The 15907-nt window shown below is 41.1% G+C and overlaps 1 protein-coding gene across 1 annotated transcript; it reads right to left on the bottom strand.

The window, feature by feature from the left end:
• Positions 1-1026: 1026 nt before the first annotated feature.
• Positions 1027-11454, bottom strand: lmo4b (LIM domain only 4b). Its single transcript, XM_072390139.1, has 5 exons — positions 10954-11454; positions 9244-9484; positions 5114-5210; positions 4126-4281; positions 1027-2006 (listed from the first exon to the last, which is right to left on the bottom strand). The coding sequence occupies exons 2-5, from the start codon at positions 9477-9479 to the stop codon at positions 1998-2000; spliced, it is 498 nt and encodes a 165-aa protein (XP_072246240.1). The 5' UTR covers positions 9480-9484; positions 10954-11454; the 3' UTR covers positions 1027-1997.
• Between the last annotated feature and the right edge of the window lie 4453 nt (positions 11455-15907).

Raw genomic sequence — 15907 nt, 5'->3', positions numbered from 1 at the left:
TGAAATTTTGTTGTAATGAAAAATAGACATCTGTTGTTCGTCTGAGGCTGCATTTACCAAATTTAAAATTCTGCTGAAGACCCGATGATTAACTTTTCCTCTGCCTGATTCACAGAGCTATACAATTGAAAGAGGGTGGACTTAAGGACCTCAACAAAGAAATCTATCTGCAGTCAATGCGTTCTTTAGTCCACGAGAATATATGAACAAAGTGTATGCTTTCACTCTGAAGACCAAACAATAAATCATAATCTCGTGCAAAGTGTTACAATTAACGAGTTCCTGCAGAGCAGGATTTCTTTTTTTTCCCTCTACAGATGCAATGCACCTTAAATCTAACTGGTGAAATCATTTACCTTCAAGATTCAAGCTTGTCAGAATCACCTTGCTTAGTGTTATACTTAGGAGGCTGAAAACAGATCCACTCTGCATGAAATTCCAATTTAAAACCCAAGATGCTGTTTACTCTGTAGGCCCATTTCCTCTCCTACTTGAGCTGATTTCTGCATCAAAGCCAGCCCTGCACAGCAGCAGCATTGTTTCAGCGACAGCCGCAGGCTCACCGGGGGCTACACACTGCGCAGATAAGTGCATCAGCTATTACTGGGTCCCTCCTTCAGACCTATTAGGTCTTGCAAGGACTTCAAACACCAATTTGTTCAGCAAATAGCCCATTCAATTTGTGCCCGCCAAAGAGAGACACCTCTCTTCCTCTCTGCAGTAATTGAATCTTCAAAGGGACATTTTCCTGTATTTCTGTCAGGTATTAGGGGTGATGAATAGCAAATGGTCAGCTGAATAGAAATAGAGGATATATGTTTATCCATTTTGAGTTGGACGTTGATCATGCGCCTTGATGATTGCAGGACTGGAAATGAAATAGCAGCGTTGCAGGGTCCTCAAGAGCGACAGACAAGTCATGGACTGATACAGGCTTCTCTGCACTCACACTACATCAACTTCTAACAATGCAGCTAAACTACAGTTGGCTAGCATAACTGAAGCTTTCAATAAACTTAAGGAGGCTTGTAAATCTTCAATATTTTTATTAATTAAATACACCATACTGGAGCAAATGTCTCGGAAAATATCACAAATAAATTTCTCTCTCATTCAGCATTTATATGTTGGGAATGATCTACATTACTGACTATGAGCAAATTTCTTCAGGCTGTCGTGGTTCAAAGGGAGGAGCTGGGTGCGGAGGGGTCGGATGTACTGTAGCCACGCCTGGACAACGACATTTACATGCATACTGTACATACATGGAAGTTTTACAAATACACCAACAGTGTTCATGATTTTGTTTTCCACAAAATGCCACAGATATTTTTTAAAACCCCATACATATATATATATATATATATAGCTATCTATAGATATACATCTATAGATAGATATATATATTTGTATTTATATACCACCAAAAAGGAAGGAAAAAAAAACATTTCCCTTGACAACACTGAAAATATAGAAAGTGGAAACACCATGTTGCTGGGAAATTAGGATAGAAAAGGAGGAGAGGAAAAATGAAAAAGTCCTGCTTTTCCCCCAAAATATTTTTTAACAAATGTGCAGAGTTGAAAAGTCTGCAACTCTTCAACCCTGTTAAGTCTTCTTTTCTTTCCTTTGCTTCAGTCACGTCTTCTCAGTGAGTTTAATTCTCTCTCTCTCTCTGAAGAGTCCCCTCAGAGTCTCCTTCTGTTCTTTTTCAAAATCCAAGTGTGTCCCAAGCATCCTGTCTCAGGTGTGGCAAGTGCAAATATCCACCCAATTTTGGGGAAAAGCCAAGGTTTGAAGGCTGAGAGTTGAGTATGGGTTGCAGAAACAAAAAAGTCAGGTTACTGGTATGATGGGTGGAGGACTCCGTTGGGGCGAAAGAGCCTGGGAGCACAGCTAAAAATGCTGGGGGGGGGCTTCTGATCCACGCTGTCTCAAGTGACAATGAGTAAGGGCTAAAATGAAGGCACACATCCTGCTTCCTGCATGGCTCCCGTTTAACACACCTGAGCAGTGGATGGAAAAAAAGGAGAAATGGAATAAAACAGAAATAAAGTCTTCATTAAAAGTGTAGTTCACATAGTGTCAAATTTTTCACCAAGCTGATAAATATAATTTCCACAAGCTTCAGTGTCTAATTTATTGATCAGCCAGGCTTTGAAAACCATCTGGTGTCCCATTTACTTTGCATTAACTTAAAAGTGCCTTCATGAGGCGATTCTCTTTGGTATAATTAGAAGCGCGCTCCAACATAACTGCAGGAGGTGCTCAGGCCTGTGAAACAGAAAAGCAGGGGAGGAAATACAATTATCTGTCTGAGCTCCACCAGCATTAAACTTTTTCATCTTTCTTGTTTTTTTCCTGCACGATTCCAAGGGGTGATTTACTTTTCCCTTCATCCCTCAAATCACTAGGAGGGCTTCTGTCTATTAGTAATTGCAAACTCCTACTTGGGGGCTAATTAAAGTGACTGACGCTGGGAGGGTCTTCCTCCCCTGGGTCAAAGCAGCTCTGTATGAGAGAGGTAATTTGTCTGTTCTGAACAAAGGGATTAGGCAGAAGCTGGGAAGAAAGCTTAATAAATGAGCACCAAATGTCCTATGCCATGATCGTGAACAACACCAATTATGTTGCAGCAAAATCGCACATTATCAAAACAACGGCCTGTAGATAACTGTGTGACTGCTTCATTTTCTCCTGTGCTAAACCAGCCTGTGCTTCTGTAGTCAGCCTGATATATTGGAAGTATATTGATCTGGAGGGCTGGTATCCTGCTGTCCAAATTCTGTTAAAGCAAAAGGCATGCGTGATAAAGTGCTTGAGCAGCAGAAAGTATCTCCTCATTTCACACGTAGAGATAACGAGAGCATCCGGAGACTGTTCCCACTGAGTAACGTGTCTGTTTATTTAATAATTCTCTCTCTGCTATAATTAAAGCACCAGGGCCTATATTCAGATTGCATTTTAGCATTAATAATTCAACGCTTTTCACTACAATTGATGTTAGTGCATAAATAAACTATGAGGCTTCATATTTACCAAACCTACACGCTACGAGAGACACTCTTCACACGCGCAAGGACTTAAAACAGACATTTAAAATTAAGCTAGATAATACAACAGCTTTCAATTTAAAAGTGAGGAGCTCTTTGAGCTCGGGGAGCTGATCTGTGAAAGTGACAAGCCCTTAAAAGGCCAGTGACGTAGATGGAGAGGGTGGCGGGGGGGGGGCTTAATGGAGTTCTACCTCTCCTCTACTCCCAGAACCACTCAAGGTGAAATGCATGCTCCCAACAATATAATTCCTCTTTTAGTCTGTCTATGACACACTCCAAACACCTCCCATATCTCTCAGCATGCCGTGTGTGCAGACAAGGTATCAATAAAGCGGCTTGTTGTGAGGCAGAAATGATTAGATCTCCAGCAGGCAGAATGAAGCAATCCTGAAGAATGAAGTTATCCTTTGTATATGATTAGGCCCTTTGTTTTGTTTTCACTGGAGGCATCAAGATCAAATCAGGGAAAGCCATGATGACAGCTCTCATGATATACTAGCTGCTCTGGCTCTCTGGCTGTGTTCAACCCTTGAGGGCCCCCTGGATACAGCTTTTTGGCCTTGGAGTAATCATTTAGACCACATGATCCCAGTCTTGTTGATAGAGTAGTAAAATTCCGCTTTAAACACACTGTATTGATGGCAACATGTGTAGTTTTTCAGCACAAAAGGGAAGTCTGGCTCAGGGTGACAAAATAAATTCACAGTGAGTAAAATATGTGTCTTTGTGAGCACAGCAGCGCACACAAAAAAAATCCACATAATTTTCAAATGTGTTATGTTGATGGTTAATACAGATTTTCTGAGTGTCCTCCAACAAGAATGATGGAAAAATCCATCAGCTGTCTCGAAATAAAATGAATCTCTGCTCTGTTAGATGCCTTGCAGCGAAGCTGAACCGACAACATCAATATAAACAGAGTGAGAAATGTTGCGGTGAAAATTACAGATGCTTTTCTTTTCATACTAATATCTTCAGTTGACTGATGACAAGCTTTCGCTGACTTGTCCTGTACTTTCATACTGATCATCCATTACTTTTAACACACAAACACACATGGTGATCTTACCTTCTGGTCAGGCAGTAGTGGGTTCGTCTGCAGGGAACTCAAATGGCCGTTGATGAGTGCTGTGGGTCTGTCGTGTTCGCAGAAGAGGCTGCCATTGATGTAGTGGAACCGGTCCCCGGGGACAAGCCGGTTCCGGCAGGTGGAACATGTGAAACACTTCAGAGAGAAAAATACAGTGGATTACAACCAGGCACGCTGGAGCAAACACACTCAGATTCTTGACATGACATCACCGTTTAATTAGGGGATGTCAGAAATTGCTTTGGTTTAGCTAACCCAAATATTTAATCATTTAAAAACACATAAGAGAGGCCAAATCTGAACAGGTGAGAAGATGAAGCTAATAAATTACTGTTTGACAACACTGAGGCTGTTTCAAAGAAGGAACAGAGCAGATTCTACTTCTTGAGGAAGCTTAGGTTCTTCTGTAGTTTCAGCAAGATGTTGCATATCCTCTATAAGTCTGTAGTGGAGAGTTTAATCTGTTTTGCAGCCATCTGTTGTGACAGCAGCATCAGAGCCAGAGAAACTGAACAAAGAAAGCTGGCTCTGTGCTGGGGACTGATCTGGAGCCGCTGAAACTGATTGTTCAAGGAAGAATGCTGCAAAAGCTGCTTAATACAATGGACAACATTGTACATCCTCAAAAAAACATAGAAGTCAAACCACAAAGTGTGTTCAGTCAGAGGCTTCTTCAGCTCTACTGCAACAAAGAACGTTACATGAGGTCTTTCTACCTGTAACTCTGTAACTCTACGATGACTAATGACTGATAGCTGTTCCAGTTTTTTATGCAGCTAACACAATTTCCTATTTAAGTATAATTCAACTAAATGAATTCTCTTCAATAAAACTTTATTTGTACAACCCATTTCTACACACAGTACACCTGTAACAAAACCTGAAAACTTCTGGAACTGGAAAAGACTGAGCTTTTAAGGCTTTAAGAAATTCTTCCAATGCTCCACAGTGGAAACTTGAGTTTTACCTTGAGATGGTACACGTTGCCCTGTGCCCTCATCACCAATTCACTGGCTGGAATAGACTGACCACAAGCGCTGCAGGCTCCACTGTTTCCGAATAATCTGCGAAAAAAGGAGGATGACAGAGAGGAACATGGGTTACTATGGAACTGTTGTGTACATCTGCAAAGATTTAGCTTTGTATAATGAACTGTGGCATCCACACTTTTGTCTGCTAAGTACGTGACTGAATGAAAGGCCTATTCAGTGCCTCGTTCGCTGCTCTCCATTTCTAACTGGAAGAGAAAACATGCAGGGGGGGGATCATCATAGTATCAACAGGAAAAATGAATCCTTTACTACACCGCTCTCCACAAGCATCTCTCACTGAGACTGCATATTACTTTTGCTGCACATTTTTTGCAACCTAATAATAACCTGGAACATAAGCAATCAGGACCTAAGAGGATTTGATTGTACATCCTGGCGGAGACATAGTGCTTTTGCCATTAGGACTCCTGTGAATGCTCTGTCAGTGCCGTGTTTCCATTAGAAACCCCGTAGCTACTCCGGTTGATATATAATGTGCATGGGTTAACCTTTTCAATCATGGTGTCAACACTTTAGATTTGCTTCTGCTCATCTCTTTCGTCCCTAACCTTCTCCCTCTCTCCCCCCCTCTGCCTCTTGATAATGAAATGCTTGCTCCAGCTTCCCTTCTATCTTCCTTCTGAGTCCACAATTTAGATTACTTCATCTCGGTGAGCAGCAAACTGAATGAAATTTCGATTTGAGCAGAAAGTAATTTACTGGGATCTGGACCCATTTGTCATCATATCTCACTGGGTGTTTGCTCTATCACTGCACTTTTCCTAAGCAATCAAATAAGACCACGGCATCTGACATGCTCCGGAGAGAAGGGGGAGGAGAGAGGGAGAGAAAGAGAAAAGGATATGTGGGAGTGGTTAACAGTGATGTGTGTGTGTGTTTATCAGATAAAGTTATTTGACTTTAAAAAAAATTACAAAAAAACCCAAGAATGTCTCGTCTGTTTGAGTTCAGACATTCTTGAAAGCGATTTTATGGAAAGTATTTAACAAATTCACGGCCACACTGAGCAAGAGACTGAACGTCTCGTATCGTACCCTGAGCAGTTGTTAGACATACTGACAAACAAACGAGCAGCAGCTCTCAGAAATGGTTTTCAATAAGACGGCCTAGGCAGAAGCGAATTTTGTCTTGGCATCATTTGGAAAGGGTCCATCAAAACTCAATTTCAGAAACTAATTAACTGGAGCCTGTCGTCACGACACTGCCAATTCTCGGCTCTCGCTGGGACAAACATGATATTGGAAATTAACATATATACCTTGCTTTAAGATTCATGCGATGTGTGGAAAGAGAGAGAAACACCTTTCCTACGACACATTTCTGAATATAAAAGCCAGCTCATTTGAAAAGTTCAACTTAGCTCGAGCCGAAGAAACACTCTCTTCGTCTTCAATTTGTTCCTGAATGAGTTTCCTCTGCATGAGAGCTTTTGACAGAGTGTCGAAACAAATGCTACAGGACGCTTTCACAGCAGCCCTTTTACATTGCAGTGTAGTGTGGAATAAGTAGCAGGTTAATTATTTTACCAGGGGATGGCTCTTGATCGGGTTTGATTTAAGGAGCCAAAGCCTTTAGGTGCTCAATTAAGTTGCTGTAAGGGTTTGAACTTGGGGCTCTAATGGCCTCTCCTGCCACTGAACTACATCGCAGAGGTGAAGTCGACACTCCTGGTCAGTATAATTAATGACAAGGGACTCTTTTAATTGCAATGACACATCTGGATTCTGCTTTTTGTCTCTGAAAAAAAATAAAAATTTCTCAAAGTGACAACATTTCTGGGGGACGCTTTTATCTTGATTTATCTGTTGTCTTCCCCAAGTGGATCCATCTTTGATAAAATTTAATGACAAACAACAGCAAAAAAGAAACACATTCAGAGCTGTCTGCTGTCTATATAGGCAATGACTATTGGATTTAATTTCAGCACTGACTGTCGGGTGAAATATAGCGTGGCTTGCTGCTGGGCTGTCTGGTAAATGCAGACCTCATTCACTGAGACCTTTGAGTAGGGTAAAATTACCCCCACAACAATGATTTCTGCAACACAGTCCATTAAAAATGCCTCTCTACATCAGCAGCCAAAGCACCTTAAAAGCACTAGGCCATATTGATACTGAAGCGGGGCTTTGCATAATGGCAAGAGCTGCATTAGAGAAAGAGGGTGGAGGGGCTGGGGGCGGGGAGATTGCGAGGATGAGGGAGGGTTGGCGTGGATCTGCGTTGGGCATGTGCATTTGTTTTGGGAGAAGGGGGATGGGGAGGTGAGCGTGTGTATGCCTAGGAGTAGAAGGTGTGGGTGGGTGGGGGTGGTGTTTGGTGGTGGGGGAATCAGCCAAATTACACTTGGTTAATTCAGAGTAACAGATCTGCCCCCAAGTGAATCGAAGGCCTTGAATTAATTCTGTTATGACAAATCAAGATAAACGTTTCCTCTAAATTGCTTGCGATTTAATTAATTTCTGAGATCCTTCTTTCTTTTTTTCCCCTGGCCTAATAGTTCACATTCTCTTGTGCTGTCACAGTGCTTGAGTGGGCAGACTTCAAAGTGATATTAAATAACCAACTATTAGATTTACCTCACACATTCTATTGGAAAAGTGCCATTTAATTACCTTGGCTTATTCAATTAAGGGGACAGCATTCTCCCTGAATCCAGCAGCTGCAAGTAAATTAATTCTCCCTCTACCAGCAGCCCGCAGAAATAATATCACCTCTGGCTTAAAACAACATGAGCCCCGCAGCACACGCAACTTTGGCTTGAAGTTTCAGCTCTTGGTGACAGCCCTGCACTGGGAGATATGTATCTTTTAAGACCCAGCAGATGTGAGCTGATCGAGCAGACGAGAGTATTTTCACATCAGCTACTTTAAAACTAAATTAAATCTACTGCTGAAAATGTTGTCATGTTGTAAGGCTTGTTTCATGGTCTGTTACAAAAACAAGACTCTGCCCCTTTAAGATAAAGGGGAAAAAAATACAGCGGCAACTGGCCTTCACAATAATCCCTCCTCTCTATCTGTCTTTTCTCTCATGCTCTCAAAAGCCAATTTGGTTAATTAAATGTTTTGTTTGCAGTGTGGCTCTCATTCATTTCGGACACGTCATTGGTAGCGGATACAAGCCAGGGACCAGATCTCATTTGATAAAACCCATCAGGACTAAAGGAAATGGAGGGGGACTATAATTAAAGCATTTAATTGTGTGGACTCACTGTCAGATGTTTTTTTTTTCTTCTCCCCTACTTTTGTCTTTATCTCTACAGGGATCTCATGGTTCCATAATATGCATTTTAGCTCTTCTACCAAGCATGCTCTCATTACAAGTGGAAAGGTGTACCCACAACCCCCCGCCCTTCCAATTTTAATTATGTTATAGTACCATTATAAATGAAGTACCCCATTGACTTCCCCGTGCTTTTTATGAGGTGGGAGTGAGAGCACACGGGCGCACTTTAGATTTGGAAATTGTCAGATTTGATTTGATGCTAGTGTTGTAGGTTAGGATCCATCCTTTCAAACGTGAGTTCACATGTGTTTTAGCTATAAACAGACATCCTACCTGAAGTAATGTCTCTTATCAATACAAACTCAACTGTTCCAGAAGATGCTTCAAAACTGGTAATTAATGGGCTTCAAATCGATAGCGTTCTTACACCCCTGGGTGACTTTGATTAAACTATGTCTCATCTCCTCACATCAGTCTGCACATTAGCAGAATGAGTGACATGCACAAGCTCAATGACAATACTTAAAAATGCTCCTTTTGCTGATCAAAAGGTGATTTTCTTTTATGTAAAGAAAAAAATATTAAAAATGAGATCATCTGTCACCAAAACAAAGAGGGTTCATATGTTTAAAAGCAAAGAATAGTTGTACAAGACTAGTTTTCTTTGCATGCACTGATTATGATCTGTGGAGCAACTTTTTCACTTTGTTCTTCCCTCTCTGCGTCGCAGTGTTTGGAGTCTTCCGCAAGGGAGGCTTCAGTCGGAGCTGCAATAATCAATGTAACACATGAATTAATCATTTTAGGGTCTTCTTCTCACCTGATGTAGTCGTTTCTACAGAGGATCATGCCGCTTTTCGTGTAGCATGACGTGCCTATTTCGCCCAGCTGGGCCTGGCAGCAGGAGCACTTGAGGCACCGGCTGTGCCAGTAGCTGTCCATGGTGTAAAGGAGGAAACGGTCTGCGATTTTGCCACCGCAGCCTGCACAACGCTTCCAGGACAGAGAACCTGTGCCCACCGCTGGTGGCTGGCTGCTGCCTCCGGGATTCACCATTGTCCCTAAAAAAAAAAACAAAAAAAAAAAACAAACACAAAGAAGTTGTCAGGTTGTCTCACCAGGAAGGTCGTTATTCATACTTTTACCAGCTTTGTATTTATTTCTGTACTATAAAGCTCAGGAGTGATACCTGACCAATGACATCATTTTGAAATCTTGCTTCTTGAACATATTGTTGCATTTGCAGCTCCAAGTCAGACCAAAGTGAACTAGCTGATCTCATTACAGGAGCAAGTCTTGTTCTGCTTCAAGGCAGCTTCGAGTCATTTAGTGAATTAATCTGCCCTTGATCTCTGTCTCATCCCTGTGCTGTTGCTTCATTGGACCTCTTGTGATAAACGTCTGTTAACTGAATACACTGTGGGGCCAAAGGAGCAATTATGCAGCACAAGCCATTGTTGAGCTGTCCTGAGAATTTCAAAATAACACAAGACTTCAAATAATTCTTGGCAGTTTGAATGGCCGAATAGAGGTGGTGTTTACCCTAAAAACAAAGGAATGTGTATGAAAAGCCTGAAACACAATTGGCTTCAAGCTGACATGTGAGCCAGTTCAGCAAGTTGGCTCTGTGTTTACCAACACTTGATGCTTGCTAGGCTTTTGATCGGAGCTGTGAATATGATATGTCTAACTATAAACACAACACAGCTCAGAGATACCACAAACCTGCTGTAATGATGTTAATCTAATGAGCTGAAGCGTGTGTTCAGCGCAAAATTAATGTGTGCTCTTTCAAATGTAATCCCCACCAATTTGGTTAGGCAGACTTGCCGGGATAAAAAGCCAAATCTTTGTTGAAAGGCAGGTAGGGCCAATTAGACCTAGGAAGGGGGTGGGGGGGTGGGGGTGAGACTGAGAAAAGCATTCAGTAAGCCCATTAGCAATGGCTCTTAGGGACAAACCGCAGCGTACCTTAGCGCTGATTAAATCTAAAAGGAGATGAATCAAAAAGCAGACCTGAAAGTGATTCTCCTGAATAAACAGGACGGGCTATCGTCAAGTTTCTTTCGAGGGGGGAGAGTTTCTGTTTTATTCGCTAAGGGATGGAAGGGGACAGGAGCGGAGAAGGAGGGGGGTGGGCTTTTAACTTAAATGGGCTAACTCAAGTAATTACATGGCCAGGCAATTTGGGCACAGAGACCATGTCATGGAAGTACAAGAAAGAGCTAGAGTAGGAAAAAACCTATCAATCAACCATGGGCTAAAAGGTCCGGTCCACTGGCTGCTGCTCCTTAATGGAAAATAAAAGATACGTGGCTTCACATTGGTGTCATTGCGTGATAAATGCGTAAAAATGGGATAAGGAGGAGGAGAATGATCTTGGCTATCAAATATCAGAAACACACCGAAAAGACGGAACTAAAATAAGACTGTGTTGCTAACGCAGACTATTGTTTCCAGTGTGAAATAATTAGAAACATTCAAATGTATTTTAACATGCGCCATAGATAGAATGCCAACGAGAACTCACCTCGTTTGTCTCTTTTCCGTGTAATGGCGGTAAAGTTGATGGTTTGACGTGCAAGAAGGTGAACAGGTAGGGCACAACAGTCCCAAAAAGTGCAGGTAAAAAGCAGACGCACTACCGCGCGTGGTCGGCCTCCGAGCGACAGCGAACCCACAGCGAGGACTCTCTCTCGGCTCTTCACTGGCAACAAGCGGACTGTCGACCAAATGGAGTTATCAGATAGTATTTCCACTGGATGGTTCCCGTTTTACTGATACCGCTTTAGTGCTCTTTTTTGTTGCTGAGACGAAAGGAGTCCATTGCAGGACGCAATTACAGGTCTCCGCATGCCGTAATGTCCTCAAAGCCGTGAAGTGCCTGTTTTGGTAGGAGGAAGGAGAAAGTAGAGAAATAACGACGCAGGCAGAAAGGATATAACTGACTGTCTTCTCTCCCTCTCTCTCTCTCTCTTTCTTTATGGTTTGGTCTCACAGTCCCGTTAGCAGCTTGTTCTACATGTGTCGCTGACAGGAAGAAACCTCCAGTAAAAACCCTCTTTAGCTGCGTGACGAAAATGACGCCGCAGCCAATCAACTCGCAGTCCAGTTAGAAGGGAATAACAATTCCAGCCAATCGGGGTGAAGCGAAATTAACTTTGACACGCAGACACAGAAGGGTGGAAGTGGAGGTGAGACTGAGCAGAGAAGTCAGTTGTGTCAAATGTATACACTGAAAACACGGACAAGAACAGCTCACGGGGAATTAAGACATAAAACATGTATTATTAAACACGTCTTCATTTTAATGAGCAGTCACTATAAACACGATAAAATGATTGTATTTACAATGACTACCTTATTTAATCCTACATTAACAACTGGTTTTCATTTATGAATATTGGCGTGATGAAACCATCTGTCTCCATATTGAATACCTTTAAGATTAGACTAGATATTGCTAAAAAATGCAGCATCCAGTGAGCTACATTCACCTCACGTCAGAGTTTAATTAGTTGACATTCAATAACTACTTCGTTTACAGAGGACGACTCCAACCTCTGGGAAATATCCAGGCTTTATAGTTGCGTGGTGGCGCCATCGTCTGTCACTGAAAATAATCGCAGCGACGCCGGCTGTCGTTTACAACCTCATTAAGCCTCAGGTCATTGGTTTCAACACCTATTAAAGCTAATCTGCAAGACCTCGATTTGGCTGAGGTTCTTTAATTCATTCAGTGCAACATTTTTTTTCTTTAGGTGGGGCATGATGGAGGAGATAAATGTCAATCAACGGCAAGACTTTTTGATTAAATAGATAACGATAATAAGGTGGCGCTGACATTTCGAAAACTACGTTGAAAGAGAAGAGTCATCCTTATATTTCTTTGTACTTAGCTTTTACTAAACGGAGAGCAAACACGTGACGTCTTCTGTTACTGATTGTTGCTATTGGAGAAAAGTTGTCTTAGAGAAAGTAGTTTGAGATTCACCAGGTTGAGTGGTTTTACATGACAAAACAGCATTCTTATACGATGCCCCTGGCTTCAGATTTATGAAGATGATCTTTCTCTTGACTTTAATTGTTTAATTATTCTTGGAGCTCCAAGGAGATTGTACCGCATCAAGCTGATTTCCCTTTGGCAAAGCCAGTGCTGCTCCACCTTAGTTTGAGCCACGTTCTCTTGACGCTCTCATCATTCTCTCTCACAAGAACAAAAAAAAGCCCCACAGAAGATTGCAAAGAATATATTCTCCACCAAGGAATGATTAATTGATATAAATGATTAAAACAGAGGGAAATTATGAAATGAATTTGAAAAGAGGCCTCACAGGAAAAGCTTTGTTTGTTCCCAGCCTATTTTAATGAGCTTTTCATAACTGGGCAGGAGAAATTACTCTGTGTGTTCTCTTTGCAAAATAATTATGGCTATTTGAAGTGGGAAGGAGGTGTAGGGGTCAGTGAGATGAGGAAGATGGGGGTGTATTGGGAGTTCCCTCAGAAATTGATCATCTCCTTACTCCGCTGAGATCTACTTTGGCAGTTTCTAAGCAGCTGCATTATGGAAAAAAAGGGCCACACAACAATATGGTGGAACACTATTTCAGTGTTTAAACAGGGACAAGGGAGCATCAGCTGTGGCTCGCTGTGTTGATACTCCCCACAGGAGTGATCTCACCGAGATGAAAGGGAGACCACGGTACTTCATTATGAAGCCTCTTGTCTTGGAAACCACATTCAGAGCCACATTCAGCATCGTGGTTAACTTCGGACTGGGATTCGCTCTGTGTTCCACTTTGTCGACGATGAGCCGCGGAGAGGCTGCTTTCAGCCTGCAAGTTTACACACCACAGGCCATCCCCAAAGTGAACATATGGGTCAATATAATTGTCTCTCACACTCACATTTTAAGATCGCGTCAGAATGTTTACCACAGCCACATGAGGTCCGCTCTGTGTGCGATATAGCAGTAACTTATCTTTGCAGCGTGTGTGCATGTCCTGCCCGTGAGAGTGATATTTGGTTAGCCGAGCCAACTGATGAAGGAAGATTAGAGTTCAGATTATTCACGGATAGAAGCCGCTCGCAAGGCTGCACTGACTATGGCAGAAAGATCGCCAAGAAAAATCTCTTAAATGAGCGAGAGGCTACAATCCTAAACCCACATTACAGGACTACTTAAAGTCTGTAAATGTTCCTTCTCTTGACTCTTTGAACCTTAATGTAAACAACTATTATTCATGCTTTTTCCTTTGTATTGCAAGTGGCTTGCCATGTTCTGGAATTGTTGCACTGACAGTAACAAAGATTCAAAAAGAGGTGACGAGACATTTTGTGTCAGATATGAGAAACATTTCTATGTTCATATAGTCTTTTTTTTTATTAAAAGAGTAACAAGCTATGGGTTTTTACCTTGATAATAATATAATAATCCATGTCATATCTTATTTTTATTAGATGATATATACAAAAGAGCCTCAGTGAAATAACGTCATAAAGCCATTTAAACTGTTAAGGGACTTCCTCTTTACTTTGGAGGCAAAAGAATAACCCGACTCTTTCACTAACCCTAATCAGTTCCACTGTTATTTTTCATCATTGTGACCTTGCCAATTCATGACAAAAATTGGGACTTTTCAGCAACAAGATTTTGTTTTACACACTTTTGTCACTTTAGAGAGAATATGAAGCCAAATTTGTGTAATTTGAGAAGAGCCAAACAAGATGTTTTGAGCCTGTGTGCTAAGCTAACAGGCAGCTGGCTGCATAAACCTACATATGAATCTTCTTATTTTGGAACCACACTGTGTGAAAGCCACTGAAAGAGTATAAGCTGTAGCTCAGGTTGAGGAGCAGTCGCCCATCAATCGGAAGTTCAACTCCGGCTACATGTCGAAGCGTCCTTGGGCAAGACACTGAACTCTACGTTGCCTACCGATGTATCCATCGGTGTATGAATGTGTGTATGAATGGTTAGAAAGCACGTAGTTATGTATAGATGTAAGACATATTGTATGAGTATGTGTGTGAATGGGTGAATGTGGCATGTAGTGTTAGAAGCACTTTGAGTGGTCAGCTAGACTAGAAAAGCGCTATACAAGTACAGTCCATTTACCATTTATAGTTTGATTCCATTCTATCATTCATAACCGTTTATCAAACTCATTAAAGATTTGGCAATGGTGACATGTAAAGTTTGTCAGTGAGTCAGATGTAAAAAGATTTAAAAAGTTGATCTGCTAGCTATAAGACCACATTCAGCTGAACACATTACACTGCACTTCTCAGTCACAGTGATATAATGTCATAAAAAAACAAGCATATTCAAAATGAATGAGTTACAATAATCAAAGCCATCTATCTGAAATTACCTTTGTGATGCTTTGTTATTTGATATGTTCTTTACACTATTTTCTCTTGTGTTAACAACTTGACGAGGACCGCCAAACAGTGAAGCACCCAGAATTGTTTTGCTCAGTTTTCACTGATGAAACCTCATTTTTGGTTTTTAACTAATTGATTGTCACCAGTTTTACCTGATCCTCATTTTATCTGTACAAAAGAGTGATTGAAATGTGTAAGGCGTGGTTTGGTCAAATTATCACAGGGATACAGTACTACAGCAGCTTTTCAACCATATTCTTGCAGCTATGTCTACAGCAGCTGGTTTTGGGAAGTGGAGCCACTCAAATTAACTCAACCCTCCTTTTTTGAGGTGTACCTCTATTTAGATCAGGCATACAGCTTTAAACTGTCACTAAAATGTAAATTTTGATTCAAATCACTCCAAATAACCATTGAAGCATGTTTTACCATATGCAGTACATAGTCTTAGAACTTGTATAGGCACAAAAAACACTATCACACAACAAACTTGTAAAGAAAAAATACATGATTGGTGTTTTGTTCTCAAATACTCACTTTTCCCTCATTTTTCTCTCGCTTAGCCATTTTGTTTGTTTAAGATGGCAAGCTATGCAGTTACACTGTTGATGAATTATTATTTAGGAATATATGGAAAAAAAAAATTAGTAACCTAGAGGATTTGGCTATTATTCGCTCCTTCTAATGTAATAACATGTATGTAACTCTGCTTTCATAAAAAGAAAATAAAAAAAAATCTCTGTGTGAGTCCTGCACATGTATTCTCATTCAAAGGGGAAAGAAAATTAAAAAAACAATTTACTGTAAAGCAAATCAGTGTGGTATCTCAGCCCCCAGGCGCTCAGGGCAGTTTCAGGATCAGGAATGTCCATAAGAAATTGTGTACATCAAATTCAATTAGAAATTCAATTAGAAGTACATGGTCATAAGGTTCACAAACTTCTTTAGTGTTGCTTTAAATTATCAGTATAACTGCAGATGAGGATTTGCTGTTCATAGCAAAGCAGAAAAAGAGCAAAAGCTCAAGAGGTATGATCTCCAACATCTAAGGCACAGTGAATGCACAAGTCCTCCAAAATTGTTATATTTGTTCACAC

Source organism: Leuresthes tenuis, unplaced genomic scaffold (genome assembly GCF_036924035.1).
Source record: "Leuresthes tenuis unplaced genomic scaffold, fLeuTen1.0.hap1 SCAF_7, whole genome shotgun sequence".
NCBI lineage: Eukaryota > Metazoa > Chordata > Actinopteri > Atheriniformes > Atherinopsidae > Leuresthes > Leuresthes tenuis.
Note: the sequence above shows the minus strand (reverse complement) of the source record. Positions and strands in the feature narration are given on the sequence as shown.